Below are 12,142 nucleotides of genomic sequence, written 5' to 3'. Positions count from 1 at the left end.
ACTGAACCCTGTGGTGTGGATTTACCCCAGGACGGAACACGCAAAATGGCCTCTTCCGGCATGCTACCGTAATTACTAGAAAACAACACTGTAGTACAGCTCGATGGAAATATTGACATATCAGTCTATCCATCTCTCTCTGTGTGTGTGTGTGTGTGTGTGTGTGTGTGTGTGTGTGTGTGTGTGTGTGTGTGTGTGTGTGTGTGTGTGTGTGTGTGTGTGTGTGTGTGCGTGTGTGTGTGTGTGTGCGTGTGTGTGCATCCATCAGAGTTGTAGATAAACCTTTCGCACATAAAGGGGCTGTGAACACCAAATCGTTGTTTTTTTTCTGTCAGCTAATGTTTTCCTGTATAATCACTGTTGGTGTGTGTGCTTCTTAAGTGACCACCTTATGTTACGCATCTTCAAGACTGCTGATTTAAGGTGTGTGTTATGGTTTCCATGGTGATGTGTTTCGCGGGTTAATCTCTTCAATGCATATGAGAAATATGTAGTCAAGCTGTTTTATTTTCCTGCAGTTTATTTTCGGATATAACTTGTAAAAAGTATATAAAGTGTAATATTTACAGTACAAATTACTATGTTTGCTTTTGGTGATAAGCTGGAAGCCGGTCGCCAAAGTTTATCTACAAGAAGACCGAATTTAGCCGAATGAATGACCGTCGATGAGAGAAACTGCCGCTGTCTCCAGGAGTTGCTTTTCCCAGTGTCTCGTAAGGAGCCGTCGCCATCTTCTGGACATCCCAGAGTAATTCAGGCAAGAACACCTCAACCATCATACACATATAGAGCTCTATAATCTTGTTTTTGCTGGCCAACCCTTTACTTTAGTAATTTCTTTATTGCTAAAGACTATTCTATTTTTTTTTAATAAGAAGACCGCTTGGTGTTTTCGCGTTTGTTGGTTTTAATGGACTGAGATAGAAGGCCGTTCGGTATTTCCTAGGTATTCATGGACTGAGAAAAAGAGGATGAAGAGTAAAAGTTACATCTCGTCAGGTGAATTTTCTCAGAACAGCAAGTTCGTTGTTTTGTTTAAACAACCAAAAATGGGATATAAATTTAGTTGTATTTTATTTATTTGTTTTTTTATATTATAACTAAGGGTTATTCTAAATATAATTACATTGCTATGTGATTACAACATAAATTATATATATATATATATATCATAGCCAACAGTTATATAGCCCATATCTAACTAATATCGAATATCGATATATTGCCCAGACCTAATTACACACTGATATTACCCAACCAATCATACATGTTGATCTGTTGGCCTGCCTCCACCCATATCTATATATATATACAGGCCCGCCGACAGGGGGGGACAAACGGGTACGTTGTCCCGGGCCCTGGACTGGCCCTGGAATGGGGGGGGGGGCATAACTGGACCCCCATGAAGTTGGGATTAATTATTGTATGTATGCTTCAAAATGTGTTGATTTAGAGAAGAAAAGTGCATTATTTGCATTCAATTAATGACTCCTAGATTGTTTGCCTTCATTGCCCTTGAAAAAACGGCCAATAACCCCCTATCACCCCTATGCCAAAATGGTTTGGTCTTTGGAGAAGAAAAAAGACGACATCATTCCATTAGTGGTCAGTGTGCGAGTTGATTCAACATGCACAAGTCAGGAGCCCTGAAAAAAAAAGAAAGGCGAAAAAGAGGGGAAGAAGCCAAAAGCCTGAGGGGATCTCTTTATAAATATTTCAGAAAAGACTCAGGTGATGCTGCAGGTACCAGTAAAGGCAGCTGTGCAGCACAGCCAGGTAAGACACGGCCAACTTTTTCCAGCCCCGTCGTCAAGTAACACAGGCACAGGCGGCGTGTCAAACATTAGCGCAGCACCACATGAGCAAGTCACACAAAGATCAATATCAGACAGACAGGGGGCATTGAATAATTTGATAACCACAAAGGCTTTATTTCACTGTGTTTCATACGCCTATATCTAATTGAATCTTAGAATATGCACATTACCCCGCAAATAGGCCCATGTCAAAATCAAATGTTTCAGGCAGGCACGCGCTGCGCACTCCAATCAGGCTGAATTGATTTGAGAATCATTCCCAGTCAGCTGAATTACAGCCAGTGTAACGCGGCTCATGGTTTAAAATAAGCCAGTGGCATGGCAACATGTGAAATTGCCATTTAGATAGAGTTGGATGTAACGAAAGGGTTATAAACGTGACGTTTTGGGGTAGCCTGTAACTTAGTTTCTGATTGCCGTTAACTTGAAACTCGCCAGATGAATGGGCTCCGCCTTGTTCCCCAAACATTCTCTGGAAGTTCAGCGGACATAAACGCGGGTCTGGCGATAAATAAAAGTACCCTTGACATGATTCCCCTTGGTCAAGTGAAAAATGGTTGATGAAATGTGCAGTTAATGAGCTCTAAGTGAATACAACAGCGTGAGTTTTATTGTGGTATGATTCTGAAAGCCATAACTTCACTCAGTCCATATCCATAGCCTATCCAATTAAAGTTGTAAATAATCCTTTTGGTTTATCCGTAATAAATGGGCTTGTCATCCCGACGTCATGTGTTTGGGAGCTGCACAAGGGAATTCTGTGGTTGAGTTTCGGCGTTTGACAATTTTGGGAACAAAAAAAAAAACCTTAGATTTTTTAACTTTTGTAGTCTTTGGGATAGAGTTAGCCAAGTTGATCAGTCTATTCTTTTCTGTGTTAAATCGTCAAATTAAGGGGTTTTCAATTTGTTCTTTTTTAAATGGTTCATTTTGACCCCTGTTAATTTAGATATAGCCCTTTTTATCGAAATATGTTCACCTTTATAGGAGAGGCTAGAGAGGATGAGAGAGAAGAAGAACAGGCTACCAAACAGGATGAGATAGAGGAAGAACAGGCTACCAGTGAGAGAGAAGGGGAGGAGAGTGAAGGGAGAGAGAGAGAAAGACACAGTGATTCAGGAGGAGTGGATCCATCCCCCAGAGTAGAGGAAGAGTCAGAGGTTACCAGTGAGAGACAAAGTCACAGCGAAGGAGGAGGGGCTCATTCCCCTGATTACCATGACCCTGCATTATGGCCAGCAAAAATGGAAGATGCTGACAGAGTAACCGTTGTGCATGCAATGGCGAAAAGAATCCCATTTTCAGAGATGGCAAAAGAGTTGCCAGCAGATGCAGAAGGCAGGGCATTTCCCCACTATTTAACATATTCTTCCTCTCACAATGGACGGGAAAAAAACGATAGGGACTGGATTCTCTATAGCAGGACAAAGAAAGCCTTATTTTGCCTTCCATGTTTACTTTTCTCTCATGAAGTAGAGAAAAGGTCAACAAGTGCACTAAATTCTACAAATGGGATGCAGATTTCCAAAGTCAAATACAAAAAATTATATGAAAGATTCCCAGAACATGAAAGAAATGTGGCACACAAACATTGCTATTGGAAATGGAAAAACCTGCAACATTCTGTCTTGCATACAGCTGGAATTGATAGTGAACAACAGAAATTGCTGGACACAGAAATTGAAAAAAACAAAGCACTACTGAAGCGACTGCTGGATGTGACCCTGTACTTGGCCTTCAGAAATATGCCATTCAGGGGCAGCTCAAACAAAATTGATGAACCAGATAATGGTAATTTCATGGGCTTAATTGAGCTATTATCGAGGTATGACGCTGTCCTAAAGGATCATGTGGAAAACATCAGACAGCAGCGGCTACAGGGCAAAAGGCTGCAAGCACATTACCTCTCACCTGACAGCCAAAACGAGTTCATTGAACTTTGTGCACAACGTGTCCTGAAGGCTATTTTGAAGGAAAGGCAAGAGACCTCATTTTATTCAATTAGGTGTGATGCAACCCCAGACATCTCTAATGTGGAGCAAAATGTATTGTTACTGAGGTATGTCAGTCAATCCTCCACTGAAAATGCATGGGAAATTAATGAGCGTTTCCTTCAGTTCAAAGATTTTTCCAAAAAAACAGGAGAGGAAATAGCCAACATGATGGAGGAAGCACTTGACCAGCATGGAATAGACCTAGCTGATTGTAGGGGTCAGTGCTATGACAATGGTGCAAACATGGCTGGAAAGGTGAAAGGGGTGCAAGCGCGCATACTAGATAAGAACCCCTTGGCCAGATTCTCCCCATGTGCATCTCACACCTTAAACTTGGTTGGTGTCCATGCTGCCAGAGCTTGCCCAGAAGTTGATCTTTTCTTTGGCTTTGTAAATCAGCTGTACAAACTGTTCAGTGGAAGTCCTCAACGGTGGGGAATCCTCAAAAAAGTTTTGGGATGTTGTCTTCACCTCTTATCAGACACGCGATGGAGTGCTCGGATTGAAGCTGTGCGCCCAGTGGCAAAACATTTGCCAAGCGTGATACAGGCACTTGACACACTCATTTCAACAGGAAACCTGAGCAATGACACAAAAGCTGAGGCACATGGGCTGAAAACCTACTTTCAATCCTTTAATGCTGTCTTGCTCCTCACATTTTGGACGAAGGTGCTACAATGTATCGAGGACAGGAACATTATAAGTCAGTCCTCAACAATCTCATTGGATGTCCAAGCAGCTATTATTAAAGAGTTGGAGGGGGAGATTGCATTATTGCGTTCCTCTTGGAACAATTTTTTGAAAGAGGCAACTGCTGTTGCCACTGACATGGGCATCAGTGCCAAGATTGAAGTGAAGACTCGAAAGAGGAAACGCTTTTTTGATGAACAACAGACAGAGGTGCAAAGCCCAGAGGACCTCTTTCGGGACAAAGTGTTTAATGCTGCAATGGACAGTATAATGTCCCACTTAGAAACAAGATTTCAGTCCATGCAGCAGATCTGCAGTGAGTTCTGTGTCCTCTGGAAGTTCAGGGAGATGCCGGAGGACAGCATCAAGGAAGCCTGCAAAAATCTCACTGAAAAGTACAAGAGTGACCTGACGGAGTCCATTCAAGACCAAATCCTGCACATTAAAAAAATATACAGTGCAACATTCAAAGAAAATCTTGGATCCCTGGATCTTTTGAATGCCATATACGAAATGGGGCTTCAGAGCATTTATGGGGACCTCTGCATTTTGCTCAGGATCTTCCTGTCCATGCCTGTGACTGTGGCTGGAGGTGAGCGAGCCTTGAGCAAATTGAAGCTAATAAAAAACTACTTGCGCTCAAAGATGTCACAGGAGGACTCAACGGGCTGGCAATGCTTTCCATAGAGCACAAGCTTGCAAAGAAGCTGGACTTCAATGACCTCATTGATGACTTTGCCACCACAAAAGTCTGGCGCATGGCATTTCGCACCTAAATAGTTGCATACAAAGTTAATGTTAAAATGTAAAGAAATTGTTTGTTGAGTAATGAGTATTTAAGTAGAGGTGTGTGTCGTTTTTTTTTTTTGGGGGGGGGGGGCCATTGAAAGAATTTTGTCCCGGGCCCAGCCAAACCTGTCAGCGGCCCTGTGTATGTGTATATATATATATATATATATATATATATATATATATATATATATATATATATATATATATATATATACCGTCAGCGGTTACAGAGGTGCCAATCTTCGAATAGTCGAATAGTTGGAGTCACGTAGAATGTCGAATAATGAATGTGACTATCGCTATTTATTACACGGCTCTTCTCAATGCTGTTGAACGCTCCGTTGACTTGCATGGGCCTTCACAACTTCCGGTGGTGAATAGCGTCCTCGGTTGCTAAGCGACGTCAACGTCTTTGGCGGACTATTTCTCTGCTGATCAACACTACGAATGCTGGTACAAAATGCTGGTAACAAATAAATTGTAAAAAGACACACCGTGTTAAGTTATATTTTTGACGTGTCTAGTTCACCGTCATGCAGGCTGTGTTCAGTAAAATAAATAATTAAATAAATAAATAGCAATCCGTTTTCGGCGCATGCAGGTCTATCTGCCTAAGCCCACGTTGTAATAATTTCGATGTTGAATGTTGATGGCGCAGTTGTTGAAATAAACTGATTGATTTCATACAAATCATAAAAGCCTCTCCCTGTGTCATTGTGTGTGCGTGTATCCGAGGTGCGTGCGTGCGTGGGGGGTTCTTGATTGAGCGATTTTCGAATATTATTCGAATACTTCTCAGCGAATATCGAATAGTATTTTTGCCAGAAATGCACATCCCTAGCACACGCATTTGAAAAGGCACCATCCAGGTGTTACTATCACTGTTGCTGTGGAAAAAAAAACGAGCTGTGCAAACCCAGCTCACGACAATATTTCAACAACCCCTGTCTGGGAATTCAGAAATGCAAATGCAATAACCAAGTTTATTGGTGTTTTCATTGCTGCTGATCTACGGCCATTCATTGTTGACAAACAAGCAGTTTTTTAAAATTTTCCCCTTAACTATGAACCGTACCGTACCGTACCGTTAAATCTGGATGGATAGACAACTGCTGTCTACCCTGAGTAAAGGTGATTAAACAGGTGTAAAATCCGATGTGTTTTCCAGTCTCCACAAATGACCTCGTGAACGTTCCAGTCAGCTGGGAACCCAGGTCGCGCGCTCTGCTGGTCGCGCCGGTTTCTTGACCAACTGCCTTTTCCGAGACGCATCGACGTCACGACCAGCGACACCGACGGAGTGGTGAGTGGATCTGTGGAGCTCTGTCCGGGCAGCCTTGGTTGGGCAGTTTTTAGCATCACCAGCCAACGGTTATCTATCTGAACGATGTAGTGGCGGAACTAGAACAATTTCAGTGAGGGGGCCAGGGTGAGACCAGAGATCATTTTGGGTCATTTTGGGTCATTAGATCATTTTGGATCATTAAATATTCCCTAAATTTCAAGATGCCATATATTATATGCCATCTTGAATTTTAGGGAATATTTAAAAGGCCTAGTGTGTATAGATTGAACTCAGATTCTAAGACAACAAGTGCAGGTTGGTCTCAGCTTTTCAGGTCTGTTTAAAAAAAAACACTAACTCGACATTCTGATCTAACACTGTAAAAGTAAAGAGTTAAAATGGAGTGCATTTATCAGAAAATAAATTACACAATTTCAAAAACGCTATTTTTTATAACTTTTGAATCCCTGTCTCTAACAGAAACAAAAAAAGATATTAATTTGGCATAGATTAATTTTACAACAGCTGTATTCTGCGATTATTGTGGTTTGTAGCCAAGGGATTCACAAAATCACCAAATTCTAGGGCTTTTGCTCGTCTTGACTCTACACTTAAAACTCCTTGATTGCTGAGTCGAACATCATCCATGGTTTTTTTAAGGTAGGTGTTGACCAGTTTGAGTGTGGAAATGCTTTGTTCACAGGTAGCTGTACTCACAGGTATGGCAATGGTCCCTTTGATAAACCTGAACAGCTCATGGAATACCTCTTTGAATGGTTCAATGATCTTTGTGAGTTGCACAATATTAGAGGGCATCTGTTCACCAAATGTGGACATAAGAGCCAGTCATAAATGTATCAAGTCTCTGCAAAAATGCAACAAAGAAAATGCAAATACAACAAGGGTGGCCAATGGGGTGGCCGGGATTCAGTCTAGGGTGGTCCCGGCCACCCCCTAGCTCCGCAACTGCTGACCGACCGAATTATGTTCACGGACGCAGCCAACTAAACTAAATGAAATATTAGTTGCATCAATGTCAATTTGAATAACATTTTTATCGGCTTTCAGTCTTTGTAAGCATATCAATGTGTGCTTTTCAAATGGCTGATTAGATTTGATCGATTCAAATTCTTGGATAGATAAATGCAATGTTGCTAAAACATGTCTGACAAACTGCGTATCGCTGATCTTTCTCCGAGACAGTTAAATAATCCCACGACTGACATTTTCTGTCACTTTCATTTGTAAACAAACCACAGGTGCGCGCTGTGACAGAGTTGTCTCCAGCCAGCGGCTTTCATGGGTGGTATTATAGTAGCCTAGCACCTGTTAGGTTTTCTCTGAAAAGGCAAGTCAGACCACAATTAACCAAGATAACATTTAGGCAGCGCAAACTGACACAACCAATGAACATCGGCCACTTACATCAGTGAATGCCATTTTATTTTCTGATAGGCCGATATCAGTCCACAGCGCGACTATCGGCAATACCGATGTAGGTCCGATATATCGGTGCATCCCCACCACTGACCATTAGTGGATCAACCAACTATGAAAATTATTACTCAATCATGACTGCATACAGGGAATGTGAAGTTATCTCACGCCTTGCGATAGACGAGACTGCAATATCAAAATAATATATATTTATATATAATAATATAGTATTCAGGGGGAATAAACCTTTAAAAATATTGGACAGAAACTAGTATCTCAATCTATAAAAACAAACAAAATTAAATAATATAATTTAAATGGCATACTAATAAAAATGATATAATATAAAATAATAAAAGTCCAAAACCTGGAAAGTATCGGAAAAAAAAAACTAAAGCAATCATTGATCACATACACAAGAAAGCTGTCAATGAGATTGTCCGGTTGCTACGTGTTAAAGCACCCCTTAGCCCGTGTGCTTGACCATGTGACGACGCAGACTGCTGGGGTCGCTGAAGCTAGCAGTGCACTGCTGACATTTGCAGGGCTTCTCGCCTTTCATTGTGATGAAAAAAGCCAAAGGCAGTCATTTGATCCCATACACGATAAAGGTGTCATTCAAAGCATCCCGTTGCCCCGTGTCAAAGCACCTCATTGCCAATGTGCTTGACCATGTGGCGACGAAGACTGCTGGGGTCGCTGAAGCGGGCGTTGCACTGCAGACACACGCAGGGCTTCTCCCCAGAGTGAGTCCTCAGATGGATCTTCAGGTTGCCGCTCTGTGTGAAGCGCTTCCCACACTGGACGCACCCGTACGGCTTCTCGCCCGTGTGGATGCGCATGTGCATGGTCAGCTTGGCCTTACTGGCCAACACCTTGCCGCACAAGGCACAGGGGATGGGCATTGTCCCCTTGTGACGGACCCGGTGCATGACCAGCTCATCGCGGCGGACAAACCGCCCGCAGCCTTCTAGACTCTTGGCCACGCCCTGCGGTAACAACAAGTTGGGCTGAAGCGGTAACTGTGTGCTGAGCTGGCCCGGTTGCCTTTCCTTGTCTCCGGCCACCAGCGCGGCGTGCTTCAGGGACAGGGAGGCGGCCTGGAGGCGCTGGAGCCGTTCTGCATGGCCGTCTCTACCGGGACCCCCCCTGCTGTCCTGCGTCCCCTGCACAGAGACCCTCTCGCTGGGGCCGCTGTTGAAGCTGAGGAGGCTGTCGTGTGTGATGCTGTGGTCCGGGGACAGTGAGCTCAGGGCCTCCAGTTCGGAGGCCGTAAAGAGGTTGTCATGGCCGTCCACCGCCAGTGGGCCCTCCCCTTTTCCGTGGACGCTCAGGATCCGCAGGTCACCATCGTGACTGGACATGTGGGAGGAGCCAGGGGCGTCCACATGCAGAGTCTCCGAGGTGGCCCCGCCCTGCCTGCTGCGGTCTCCAAAGGCAGCGCAGTCTTCTGCAAAGAGGAAAAACAAAGACAGTGAAAGTGCCCGAGGACCAAAACCAGGGCTACCGGGCGCATAGTGCCTAGGTCAAGGGCATCGGCAGGAGTAACCCTACACGGTTGGCTTTTGGTGTGGGAGAAGAAACTCGCGTCAACACGGGGAGAACATTCAATCTCCACAACTCCGAGGATATACTTGTGTTTTAGCATGGCTCTGGTCATGATGCTTTTTTAAAAGAGGTCCAGGCTTTTTAGCGCAGGAATAATCAAGTACATTCTCAGTTGATCAATTTTCTTTGCTTGCTTGCATGGCTGCGATGGTTATTACTTACCTACAGCGGGCATGCCTCCACCAATATCTTCTTCATCCTTGATTAAAATGATGTCTGGGGTCTGCCGCTTCCCACATAGAAGAGAGAAACACACACAAGACGTATTCTTGCATTTAAGGAGAGAAATTGGCAATCCCCATGAACAACAAATGTAATCATAAAAGGTGTTTGCTTTCTATGAGTGAGTGTTGTGCCTACCTCTGCTTGAGTTGTAACAGAGGAATCCTCACTTATGGATGGTGAATGAGAAGGGGAATTCGCAACCTCCTTGTGGTCTATCTGGGGCTTAAGGTCTGATAATGATGATGAAGAATACATTAGATTCTGGACCAAGAGCATTTGAAGTGTAAGAAATAGGCATATCGTCAAATTATTATACTCAAATTCAAACCAAGCATCTCAATTCAACCCTAGCATTTTAACCAACATGAAATGATGATCTGAATCTGCACAATAACATCTTCCATACGCATCAATTTGACAAATGATTGAAATGGAATCTTGAGGGCCCCCTTGTGTCTTTGGGGGCCCAATGCAACAGCACCGTCTGCATATAGAAAGAAACTGCCCTGGTTACCAGCTCAAGTTAGTAGCCGTACCTTAATCCTGTTTTTCAGCCTTCTGACTCACTTACAGCATAGTATCCTATTTAATATGCTAAATGAGAGCTGTGTGAATCTTATGTTAGTGAGGAGTTTTTACCACCACTAACACAGGTTAAAGTTAACAAAACCCTGAATTCCATTAGATATTTGCGATGCAGAGGAAAATGTCATTGTTCAGGAAGCCCCAGCCCTGTCCTCGTTCAGGAGGTTAATACTGGTACAGCAAAAGATAGGTCATCTCGGGTGGGATTTTAAAGGGATAGGCTATTTTTCCTTCATGGAAATATATGTAGATTTAATTGAAGATTGGTTCCGTCTCCCATTTTACCATTTTGAATTTTCAAACAAATTAAGGGAGGATGATAGTCAAGCAGTTGCTGATATGTGTAAAGCAAATGGAAGCCTAGGGGACTATATTAAAATGACCATGTAAAGTTGGAAATGTAATAATACAATAGCATTATCATTTTCCAGATATGTATATGTTATTTTAGTGAAGTTTTGAAAAAAAATACAATTATCCAACTTACATTTGCATTTTCACATACTAGTGTGGGTGTCTATCACAACAACGACATGAACAGGATGATAGGAATGATAATGTTTTCAAAGTGAGATCATGCCCCTTCAAAGTTTTGGGTGAAGCAGATCAGGCTTATCTTTTCTTCATAAAAAATAGCAGCGGTGTATAAGTGAGGCATAAGTAAGTGTCCTTTGCGATAACCATAACAGCACAAATAATTCACATGAAAATCTCCAAAGAAAATAAATACACTATTTACCCTAATTGAAGTGGGAAATTACTGAGCTACAAAACCGATGTTAAGTTTTAGGTCTTTGAAAATAGATATCAAATTGCGTAGTTTCCATGTAATTTCCGCGTAATTTCCATGTTTTCCTAGGGAAGGACTACCATTCCCCCCCCCCCACCTCACTTAATTATAACTACTTCGTATAACTACCAGTGTAATAATTAATAGTACAGTGAGGGTCCTTAAAGACCTCTGAAACTATTACAGCCGGAGATCAACTCACCATTTCCCAGTGATTTAGTCCGTGGTTTACAGATGTTGGCTCGAGCCAGGGCGAAACGACTTGCCGCACGCGATCCATTTGTTCTCGTTTGAAGCCGCAAAGAAAACAACTCACTCCTCATCACCTTCATCCTCGTCCTCAGCGCTTCGTTTTCTTTCAGGCTCTGAGTTATTTGTAAGCGCAGGGTAGTCGAGCCTTCCGAGAACAGTTGGCAAATTTCAGATACAGCCGCTTTCGCAAGTACGTCCATTATGGACGAAAGCTGTTCTTCCAAAGTTGAGTCGCACGGCGACATGTTCATTGCCATATTTTACTCGACCACTTGCGAGCTGTTACAGAAACAGATTAAACTGAGCCCTGTGATGACAATTTACCCCCGAACGAAATACGCACAATGGCCTTTTCCGGTATGTTACCGTAAATACTTGAAACAACATTGTAGTACAAACCTGTCTGTCAATTAATCAGTCGGTGTCTGTGCTTTTAAATATTGAGCTGTGGCCAGCATGTTATTTAATTATATAGTAGTTTGTGGTCTGAAAAATAACGGACCAGTGATAAAAAAGTATATTTATTTTCATATGAAAATAAATATACTTTTTTTAAAATAAATAACTTACAAATCATTAATTACAAGTTATACCACTGTGGCGTGTTAACCATAGTGTTATAACCCATTTGGATTTCAAACTCACACTCCTTTGTTATACAATCCAA

The 12,142-nt window shown here is 42.5% G+C and overlaps 1 protein-coding gene across 2 annotated transcripts; it reads right to left on the bottom strand.

The window, feature by feature from the left end:
- Positions 1-7,544: 7,544 nt before the first annotated feature.
- LOC307082091 (uncharacterized protein) lies at positions 7,545-11,837 on the bottom strand. 2 transcript variants are annotated; one of them, XM_079745525.1, is made up of 4 exons: positions 11,426-11,837; positions 9,984-10,078; positions 9,786-9,852; positions 7,545-9,465 (listed from the first exon to the last, which is right to left on the bottom strand). In XM_079745525.1, exons 1-4 carry the CDS (start codon positions 11,730-11,732, stop codon positions 8,657-8,659), a joined length of 1,278 nt encoding a protein of 425 aa, XP_079601651.1. In that variant the 5' UTR covers positions 11,733-11,837; the 3' UTR covers positions 7,545-8,656. The 2 variants fall into 2 exon arrangements, with proteins under 2 accessions (XP_079601651.1, XP_079601652.1); XM_079745526.1 differs by having other exon boundaries at positions 9,786-10,078.
- Between the last annotated feature and the right edge of the window lie 305 nt (positions 11,838-12,142).

Source organism: Pollachius pollachius (genome assembly GCF_949987615.1).
Source record: "Pollachius pollachius genome assembly, chromosome: 10".
In the NCBI taxonomy this organism is placed as follows: Eukaryota; Metazoa; Chordata; class Actinopteri; order Gadiformes; family Gadidae; genus Pollachius; species Pollachius pollachius.
This window is presented reverse-complemented; position numbering and strand designations above follow the sequence as displayed.